The sequence below is a fragment of the Diorhabda sublineata genome, chromosome 7 (genome assembly GCF_026230105.1).
Source record: "Diorhabda sublineata isolate icDioSubl1.1 chromosome 7, icDioSubl1.1, whole genome shotgun sequence".
Classification (NCBI taxonomy): domain Eukaryota; kingdom Metazoa; phylum Arthropoda; class Insecta; order Coleoptera; family Chrysomelidae; genus Diorhabda; species Diorhabda sublineata.
In genome coordinates, this window is record NC_079480.1 from 31,289,590 (window position 1) to 31,301,173 (window position 11,584).

Consider the following 11,584-nt stretch of genomic DNA (forward strand, 5'->3'; position numbering starts at 1 on the left):
TCTGGTTGCTCTACTTTAAAGTAACTGTCCTTCGCTTCTGATGATATACATTTTCTCTTTTCAGTATCTATCCCAGTTATGTTATAGATAAGATCTAACAGGTTGAAAAACTTGGTTTTAACATGGTAATTTAAAAACTATTTTGTTGTATAATTCTTTTCATGTTCTTAATGAAAAAATTTAAGTTGGTGATTTTCTAATCGCTCTGTTCGACAACCAGTTTGGCGACTGGTTACCTGACTGGTTGAACAACTTGGAGGCCTCCTCTAATGAGTGCCTAACATAACAGTGACTAGATAAAGATTATGTTTTGCAAATCCGTTATGAGAACCAAACTGACTGAAACAAATAACTAGGTTGCGTGATTTTTGTTAATTCGATTCTTAGTTTTATGATAATGAAATAATTTTACAGAATATTCAGTCAACAATCAAGTCAAATTTTACAAAGGTGTTGATCTTAGGTATTTGTTTGAAATATTGCTAGATTGTGAATGTGAAGATTTAGCAGCGAAAATGTATCAATTTATTATAATTATGAAAAACCTCTCATTAAATGCAACACTCAAGATACATAATATAAAATTTGATAATTATTTTTTGATTGTAGTCGATGACCAGCACAAGAGATGTAAATTTCCAGTATGGATAACAGAACATCATACTTGGTTGAGTTTGGATCATCAGAAAACTTATAAATTTTCACAGAGAAATGCAACACTCAAGATATTAGATGACGACCCACCTAAAATGAATAAAGTTCAACCAAATTTTCCTCAGGCATTTGCTTTCGAAGAATTCGGGATGCAATCACAAGAACAAAGGAAACAGAATTCCGAAATGAGAGTAGTATGTCATGCTATTTTACAACAACAAGAACAGAAGAAGGTTCAAATAGTGGCCCACATTACGGCAGGATGGTAATACTGTATTAAATTTATTAGTACCACATTTATTTCATATACAAGTATCAGTATTAAACACACTGCTTACTATACCAACACTTAAAATAACACTGTCTGACGCGCTATCATCTTAAGAGACCAAAGGTAAACTGAAGTCGTTGGTATAGTAAGTAGTGAACATTTTCAATGGTTCCAACAATTCCTACTAGTTTATGTTCTACCTAAATATTTAAAACACTTGTATAACTTTCTAAAAATCATGGAAATATAGGTATACCACACTCATGTAAATGTACTCGTATACCACACATTATACATATAAACAAAATGAGATTAATAGAAAGGAAGAAAGAAGAAATAAAAAACTTCATTTGAAATTTTATGAGCTATAGTTGTAGAGGGTACATTTTTATATATAGAAAGGCATTTGGTTGAATTCTGTGGAATGTATACTTCTGTTAATTGAAATAGCATACAAGTCTTGGGACAGATTTTTTAGCTGTGTAAATCCACTTGACATTTTTCATTACACCATAATTTCTTTTCTATTCTATTTCTATTTCTATTCTAAATCCAGCCGACTCGGGTAAATCCTCACAATTCAAACCCATTTGTTCGTTGCGAGGTGTGCTTGAGAATTACAACGGAGTATATTTTTTTCTTCTGTAGGTTACTAAAGCGCAGTAAGTCCATCACTTACTAATACAAAAAAATATTTTTCTCCGCTGAATCCATAACAACGAAAACTCTTATTACTCCATCTTTCCGAATCGACCCACCTTGAGTTGATATAGACTTGGTCAAAAACAGTGTTCCTTGGGCATTATGAAAAATGCTCATAGTTTCAGATCTTATTTCAGTAAAGACCTCAGCAATTATTTGCCGGATAGATTCGTCTCCTATACTGAAAGGATTAAGATAGCTTCCTACGACTATTAAAAGAATGTATACAGTCAAGTGCCCATATTTAGGATGGTGCCCTTAGTTGGGACATTTTGACATATTTTTTAGTGGTTGGTAGCACTTACGATTGTACTTCATGCGTTTGCAACTAGGTTATGTTAAACAAGTAAGTGTAACTACGAGAAATAAAGCCACAAATATCTGGTATTTGTACAGTGTGCGGCGATTTAAATTCGGCATTAAAATCAGGTAAGATTTATAATCAAAATAACTTAATTCACCCACACTATGAGAGTAGATTCATAAGTTTTTAGATTCCTAGGATCTTATGTGTATTATCTTTGCTCAATATTATAACTACAATTTTCTTATAATCATAACATATTATTTTTTTAAATCAGTTGATTGTAAATATTGTTCAGGGTTTCTAAACTTGGGACATCGTCATACCTCATAGATTACCTTTACTTTTATGGTTTTGTTTTTAGATTAAGTCTAAAGTAAGTCTAAAATGAGTCAACTAAAAAGAGGATATCACGATTTTGAGAATACTTCATTGGATCGAGCTGCTGAAGCTGTGCAGGATGGGATGTCTTACTGATAAGCCGAACAAAGATTTGGTGTTCCTAAATCGTCAATACAAAGAAAAGTAAAAAATAAGCAACAAAATCAGTATGGCAGATCTCCAGTTTTTAATAAACTAGAAGAAAAACAGCTGTCTGAATGCTTAGCCTTAGCAGCTAAGTGGGGTTTTCCACTCGTCGCTTTTGACGTGAGATGTATTGTAAAAAATTTTTAGATAAAAGAAGTGAATAAGAGGCTTTTCAAGAGGCAAAGTCTTGACCTAAAAACTCGCATCTGTCATAACATCAAGAGAGCTAGGGCAGCTGTGACTCAAGAAATGATAGAAGCCTACTTTCAGGAACTTTCAGAATCTTTAGAAGGTGTTCCGTTGGACGCTCAATTATGATGAAACAAGCATGCAAGATAATCCAGGAACCAGTAAAGTTATCGTACGAAGAAGCTGCAAGAACCCCGAAAGAATAATTGATCATTCAAGATCCAACTTCTCCGTCAAGTTTGCTGGTACAGCAAGTGGTGTTACTCTACCACCATATATCGTCTACAAAGCAGACAATTTATTTGGTAGCTGGACAGAAGTCGGGCCACTAGGAGCTAGATATAATAGATCTAAGTATGGATGGTTCAAAGGTAGTATTTTTGAAGATTTGTTTCAAACTGTTGCTTTGCCTTATTTAAAAAATGTGGCGATTGTCCAAAAGCAATAATTGGTGAGAATCTTTCCAGTTATGTTTCAGTTAGTATTTTGAGCCAGTGTGGCTCCTAAAGAAAACCTTGGAAGAACTTGGGGATTGTGCACTTGAAAACTTGAAAGCAAGTTTAAAAAAGAGTGGGATTCCACCACTTAAAAAGAACAAAGTGCTCGACAGCCTGCCTCAAGTTCCTCGAGAGTAAGATGACTCCACGCCAGCAGCAAATTGGACATTGTCATTAGAGGAATATCTTAGGATCACACATGAAAATGAAACCAAAGTTTAGCTGAATAAAATGTAATTGAGGAATTGAGAAAAAATGAGACTGAAGCCGCACAAAAGCAAGGAAAAAAAACAAAAAGTAAACAATAAAACCGTTGAAGTAACAGTTTATATGTAAATCTTTTAATGTCCCAAATAAGCTAACAGCAGTCCTAACATGGTGCAAAGAATAAAATAAATGGTGTCCCACGTTAGGGGGTAAGTACCCTAACTTGGTACAAATATTGTTTTAGAAAAAAAAATATTGTCTCTATCTATTATTATTTTATTTCAATTTTTTGTACCGCGTTTGTACCTTCGAAACTCATAATTTTCCCAAGTATGGGCACTTGACTGTAATAAAACTTGAACAGACAGAATAAAAGTAATATGTACTTATAATGATGAAAAAACACTAGGCAACAGAATAAGTGTTTGAAATATTTAACATTAAACAATTGAATAGGAGAACAAATTTGTTATTAATTAATTAGAACTCCATTCTTATCAATTACTTTTTCTAATCATTTTGATATGGAGTGAATGAAATTCTGACAAATATTTCCATTTAAATTAAGGTCTTCTCACAGTCTTCCCACAGCTATTCTTGATTTCTGGGACGAAAATTTCTTTTGAAATTTTATTTTATCAACAACCCCCCTAAATTTTTAATAGAATTTATATCAGAACTATTTGCCGACTACGGTAAAGTCTCTATATTGTTTTGTTGAAACCATTGTTGAATTATGCGGGCTGTGTGAACAGGATAATTATCGTGGTGGTAAATAGAATCGTTTCCTTCATGAGTTTGATTTACTGATGACAACTTAATGTTGTCTAGAGTAATGAGGTAGACTTCACAATTGAGCCTTGCACCAATTCTCCATTGCACGACTTTTTAAGTTTCAATTAATTGAAGAGACTAAGTACGATTTCACTTCAATTGAACTCAAATTAATTATTCAATAATCCTGTCACTGACAATAACAGTGACATTAGGTAAGAACTCTGATTTACACATGCAAAATTTAAGTGTATGCTTTTTCAGTGTACAGAAGTGTACTTACCTTAATTTTCATTCATGATTTTTCCTTTTTATTTCAGTGACAGCGGATATGTGTGTATGCTATTTTACAAAAGAGATTCAAATGTTATAGAACTGCAGCAAACGGAAAAATATGTAGAAAATCCAGATGAAGCTTGCTCAAATTTTGATCCCGGTACAAGTCCATATACAACACTAATAAGTAAGTTCTTTTTGTAAATTTTTTAAATAACTTTCTTGTGAGAATTTCTATTTATGTTAAAATTGATTCATAACATAATTTATTATATGATATCTATTTTAGCTACAACCTTACATTCGAAAAAGTGTCCCCATCTCGGCCGTTACACCATAGCAAGTTATCCAGCACAATCCGGAAAAAGGAAGAGGCGACAGGAACCAGGTAATTACCACTAATTATGTGAATATTATGATTTTATGAATAGTTATCACTTTTTATTAACCAATTTACAGAGAAGAAGAATACAGCAGAAAATCAAGAACCAGACTGTATTTCAGATGATTTTGAAACCTTGTCAGTAGGTTGTAGTGGTACCCATGAAATGGAGTTCAAATCAACTTGTTCTCAACAAGCAATCTGTAAGCATCACATAATTCTAATTACATTTATTCAATTGCAAAACAAAGTTCTTTATCAATTAAATTCATTTAAATAAAATCTGTTGACATATTTTTAGCGTATACTTGCCATGGTAACTGGGAGGAGAATGGAATATCATATGTAATAGCAACATCCTTATCTAAAAAGTTTCCAGAGGCCAAATACTGTTTCATGTATAAACAGGACCAAATGAATTCTGCAATCATAGAAGGAAATCTGGGAAAAGGACTCGGGCCTCCTATATTAAGGATGTCAAGAGTGACAGAAAGTTGCCATAGGAATATTGATCCAGGAATTTCTGGCAACTGGGCCTTTAATTTTACTAGTAATGGTAAGTAAACTAATCTTTACTCTTGACAAATTTTAAGAACATCATTATAAACAACGAACTCATAAGTTCCTTACTCTTACCTTCAACATGCATTGTTCACATTGGTGAACTATACAGCATTATTCAGACTGAACACACTGTTTACACTACCACTATACCAACACTCACAATTACACAGTCGCGTTTCGATAACCAAGTTATCGTCTTCAGAGACTGAAGGTAAACTAAAACCTAATAACACTTTTATACAAGTTGTCAAAATTTTCCATAATGAACTATGGCATAAAATTGTTCAACTCAGCATACTTAATTTTACCTACAATTGTTACATTAATACTATACCCTTTGTCTATATCAACGGCATTCCGAAAGGTTTTTGAACTATCATTTATCGTGTACGGCTGAACATTTTATCAACTTTTCTCCCCTACGAAATACTCCTCCTTATCTCTACCCTCCCTTAAGAAAATACTCAACTGCTCCTCAAAGATTAAGAAAGGCTTGGAGTTTTTCAAATTATCTGTACCAGAGAATATAACCATATATAAGTTTTGTATGGTAACAGGTTTGTAATAGTCCTTTATGTAATTTTCTATTGTTCTGTTGCTGTGCCAATGACCAACGCTGTTAAGGTACGTTAAACTAAATAGAAAGTATTCCAGACTTTCATTGTTTTTTTTTTCATATATACGTATTTGAATTTGTCACTTTCAAGTTTTCCCAAAGAAAATTTGTTATTTTTAACTTTATACATCTTTAAAAATATTATAATTGTTGAAGGTAATTATCTTTCAGTTATCAGTTATAAAAATGATTCTGCATTAATCCAATGTATTCACTCAATACTCAACTTATTCACTTAAGTTCATATTTGTTTTTTGTGCAGTCTACTATAACTGGAATCTCATTGTAATGCAAATAATTTTTCAGTCCTTATATATAGTTATATCTGTTTGTTGTAGATTTTGCAATGCTATATTACTTACTTTACAGGGGTTTTAATTATTTATTTCATTTTGTTGCATTCCTAAAAACCTTGACCTACCTCTGAACTCTTGTAGATAAATATTCTAGTTCCAATAATTGATAATTTTAACTTTTTATTATTATAATGATAGATAATAAAATGCCATAGAGGTCTTTTTGTAGAAATATAAAATAGGAATAATCCACCATGCATCCTATAACTCAAAGAAATTTAACGTTTTGATAAAACCTTCTAGGTAGTTTGACTTTTTCCAATATATCAAACCACTATCATAATATTTTAATGAATTTACATCTTGATCTTTATACATTATATGTCATTTTTTTAGGTACATGTCAGCAGAGCGATCATACCAATTCTAGCCAATTGTTGGTGCCTATGATTCTCTTGGTCATCATTTCTTTGGCGTTAGTGGTAGTTATAAGATGATGAAAAATGATCGTCCTTCACACTTTATCCGAATATTAAGTGTTTTTGCACCTTTTGAACAAGAACAGCTAGACACTAGTTAGTGGATTTTTTGTATTTTTTATTTCAGAAATGGTACATTTCATAGGCCAGTCTAAAGATAGTTAGGAACAGAAAAACGGGATCAATTAATATAAGACTCACATTTTCATACTTCTCATTTAATATTAGGTGCAATAAAAATATTGTAAAGTATGATATACTATTTAAAGTAATTATCCTATTTTTCATTTTATACTTTCGTGGACTGGCCTATTAGTGGAAATATTGCGTCTGTGAAAGAATATACGAGTTTTTTGATGTTGCTCTTTGTTGTTAAGAGATTAGGTATTGTTTTAGATAAATAAAAAGGGCCTAAAATATAACAAATGTCGGAAGTAATATTTCCACTTGCTGCAAATAATTTTTTTTTCTTTTAATTGATACAGAGACTACAATAATCTAGAATACACGAACATATATTTACTGTATCATATAATAAATAATTTCTGTATCTCTTAAATACAGAACAACAATGTTGCTTGATAAAAATTTCATAATTAATTTTAATATTCTTTGGTCATATGTTAATCTTTTTTTCTCGATATCAATTTCTAATGAATTTATTCTTCTTAGTTTCATTTTATATTAGCTTTCATTCTCCTCCATATTTAGTTATTTCAATACTGATTCATCATAGTCATTAGATTCCATGATTGTTTTCTCATTCTAATCTCATCTTTATTTGCTTGGTCTCTTCTGCTCCAATGAAACTTTAGTTTAAGGTTTTAAACTTCATTCATATTTCAATTATTTCAAGAACTATTTTGTACATTGTTTCTGTAGCATATAATTTAATAAGTTACATGATATATATATTTATTTTTACTTCTTAAGTGAAGAAAATTTTGAAACAAACACAGTAAATATATCGCCTATTCTAAAATATTTCTAAAAAGCTTTATGTATTGTTATTTTCCCCAGAATATCAGTTTCCAAATATTTTTAATTTCAAAATATAGAGATTCTCAAAAATACATACAGCTTTTTAAATTTCTCTGCGTAAGAAAAAAATGCTGCATCTATTGGAAGTGTAAACGTCTGTTTTGTGATTCCTTGTTGGGGTATTTCAATATTTATTTTTTAATTAAAATTATTACATGTATAAGCTTATTTTTGATAATATGATCCTACATGTGTCTCATCTACTTTTGAAAAAACGTACAATAAATATTTTTTAATAAATTGAACTACAGTACAACGAAATAATTTGTTTAATTGCTATCTTGCCAATGATAATGTGGATGAGAACAATGTCAATTTTTATTTTTTGTCAAATGTATACAAAATGATATCAATCCAGCGTTTTAATTAAATTATAAAAAATATTACATTCAATAAAATAAAGAATTGATGTAAAACTACGAATTTCCTTAGAAATTTCACAAAATATTCTTGACTGGAGATCAAACATTGAGTTTTATTTGGGATACATTCCACCATGATTATAACACGCATGGTATCGCTCCACCCAAAACCTGTAGTCCACGCGAACGGTCAGAACGATCAAAACGTGGCGGCAATTCAAATAGTAGCGACAGATCAAATTACTCTTTAAAATCAGCCGTTGTAATCATGATGTAAAGACTACAAGGTGTGCTCTTCCCGAGGGCTCATTTTCGACTCGTTCTGCGCGTCTCTCAATGAGAATTCGCTCCAATTTGGGAGCGAATTCTCATTGGCTGCTTCCTAGCTGGTGTGCAATAGCACACCTTGTAGTCTTTACATCATGGTTGTAATAGAGTCGCAGTTATTTCATCAAAAAACGTAACCATATACTCACGGGAATCCTTCACTCCAAATTTCTCGTTTTCACCAACCCGCCATTTTATTAGCCTACAGCGCTCAAGATGTACATTTAATAAACTGTACTCTATAACGCCCGGGCCATTTTACGTGAGTAGAACGAGAATATCAGCAATTGTAGAGGAGGTTTCGGGAGTTTATTGTTATATGTATAAGGAATATATGTATCGATAATTGGTTTTTTAATCACAAGTTTCTTCTTTTATTGATCGGCCATTTAATGCTACTACATCAAATGACCACACTTGAGTCCCATATTCCTTTTTTCATCTTCCTCTGTATTGTTTATCTTCGACAATTTCTTCCAGAATGGTGTTAATTGATCTCTTTCGATTTTTTGTTATTAGTGTATAACCATATAAATATGATGAGCTTCAAACTCAAATATCCATTAATTGTTAATTATTATACAATGGTCCTAATATTGTCTCATTCTCTCTATTTCGGAAACAAATATTGTATTTTTTTATAAATCTATCAACAGTCCGTCTAATTTCTGCATTTCATTTTAGCCGTGGTGATCTCAGCGTGAGACATACTGTGATTTGACTTTCCATGGTTCGTGCTACGGGTTCACTTCTAGATTAAATGCTCCACGGGCGATACGAAAATATATCGGCGAACGTGTAGACGATAAACGTGCATTATAAAATGACGTCACGACCATAAGCGATGACCTCACTAACATAACCTAGAAATTCTTTCACATTGTTTGAGCAATTCTGAGTTAGTTGATTCTTATTTCTATTGTCATAAATCGTTAGATTCCACCGGCTTTATATGGTCCTTACTTAGCTTCGTAGATATAGATAACAGAATTTGATCTGTATAATTGTCAATGCTAGTACTTTGGTTAGATCCTTTTCTAGTGGAACAGATTTCACGGTTGAAATATTAAATTTACATACTTGGAGTGATTCAAAAATCAACATAACAGATTAAAAATTCATTCATTTTATTTTGGTATCATTATGTATATATTTTGCAGCAATATAATTATAATACACAGGGTGTTTAATTATTATATCACCTTAACAATAATTTTTTTTATTTTATCAGCTAAGCACACTCTATTCTAGTTAAAAGGTAGCTTTTATAGTTTGGATTTGAATGTAAATAAAAACTGTGATTTTAAAGAAGCAGAAGCAGCTATTTTTAAAATTAATTATGTATTTGCAAGAATGTTTATCGATTTTTAATTCAAAACATAGGGCTTGGATGTCTAAACGAACTGTCATTGACCATTGTTACGATATTATAAAAAAATATAAAGATATTTTATACTGTAAACGTAAGAAATGACTTTGTTTACTGTGGTTCATCAAGGGCGGATATTACAAACGGATATCCGACCTTCGAGAACCAATGTACAATGTGAACTGCTTATAATATCAATTTTTGAATTTTTTTCTATTGTATACATATAGATGTTGCCTCCCTTATACACTTATAGGATTTATTCTAAATATATCTGAAAAAAAAAACATGTTGTCTCTTAGAAGAAAAAAAAAATACCAAATATTTAGGTAAGCATTTTGTACTAAAACGTCAGTATTGTCATTTACAATAGTATAAAAATTTTATATATATTTGGTACTGATATTGCCAAAAATCTTGTATAAATTGGGTAAGTTCGAGTTAGTCAACATCCCACTTTAAGGCACTATATCAACCAAAAATTAGTTAATTTGTTTTCAAATTTGGGAATTGACTAATGTAATCGATGGGTATACAAGGAAATAAGAGGAGATGAAATATTTTAAAAATTTGTAAAGAATGTACATATTTGATAGTGGCAGATTAGAAATATAAGAATGTTGAAAAGAGGGAAGATATTTGGAATTTTTTGCAAAAAAAACTAAACATACCTACTTCTCAAAGGATCGCCAACACATACTCTTGTTGTTTTATATATTTTGCTTTCATAGTTACTAGTTTTGTACTTATCTTTCTAGTTTAGTGTTAACTCATTTCACTGACATCAAACAAAAGTTCCAAAAATATTCTAATTATAGAAGAAAATAATACCAAGTAAATACAGTGTCATTATTATTAAATGACATTTAGCTTCACCACAGTTAATTACTTTGGTATTCTTACCTTAATAAGTATAAAAACAGAAAGGAATAATAAAAGAGAAAATAACTGACATTTTGTTAGATACAAAATACTATTATATGCAAATGATATATGTTAAATGCATTAGAAACATGAACGATGTCAAAAAAGATGAGAGTAAACCGAAAATATGGGAAAAAAAATTCCCAGAAAAATATATAGCGGTGTCAAAGCGAGAAGATAACACAAATCGTTAGTGCACAAAGACCAAGATGGTTAAGACACATTGTCAGATTTCCACAGCAGAGAATTGTGAGGATGGTACTGAAGGGAGGATAAATAAAGGGAGAGTAGCAATGAGAATGACACTGTGTAAAAAAAATTTCAAATTATGCAAAGGTATAGGCAAGTAAAATTGGGAAATAACAGATTAAAATGGGAATGGAAGTAGAAAGAACATACAAATACATAAAAATAATTAGATTATGGAAATTTGAAAAGCATAAGAATAAAATTACTATTCAGAATAATATAAGTTAATGAATTAAACAAAAAAAATTAATTGTATAGAGATTTTCAACATTATATGGAATCAGAAGTAATCAACAATAAGACTGATAGGAAAAAAATATTAATGGACAAATAAAAATAAACAAACACAAATAGAAGGAGAAATGACTTTATATAAAAACATTTGGAACGACGTCTTTTTATTTGTAAAAATAAAAAGAAAAGATTAAGTGAATATATTTACATTTCCAAGAGCTACAGATTCATACAGAGATAGAATAGAGTTTTTGAAAATATTACAGGGTTATAAATATTAATTACCTTTGTTAAACAGTCAAATGTGTTTTTTTATATTTTATTGATAGTTATTCTAAA

General features: G+C 30.8%; 1 protein-coding gene across 1 annotated transcript in view; it reads left to right on the forward strand.

Moving 5' to 3' along the window:
• Nucleotides 1-7,621, forward strand: part of LOC130446645 (uncharacterized) — a 707,006-nt gene extending 699,385 nt beyond the window's left edge. The window contains exons 7-12 of the mRNA XM_056783014.1: nt 610-919; nt 4,447-4,589; nt 4,692-4,797; nt 4,848-4,987; nt 5,086-5,340; nt 6,657-7,621. Of these exons, the coding sequence (XP_056638992.1) occupies nt 610-919; nt 4,447-4,589; nt 4,692-4,797; nt 4,848-4,987; nt 5,086-5,340; nt 6,657-6,757 (1,055 nt within the window). The 3' untranslated portion in view covers nt 6,758-7,621. The remainder of the gene's footprint in view (nt 1-609; nt 920-4,446; nt 4,590-4,691; nt 4,798-4,847; nt 4,988-5,085; nt 5,341-6,656) is intronic.
• Nucleotides 7,622-11,584: the final 3,963 nt, after the last annotated feature.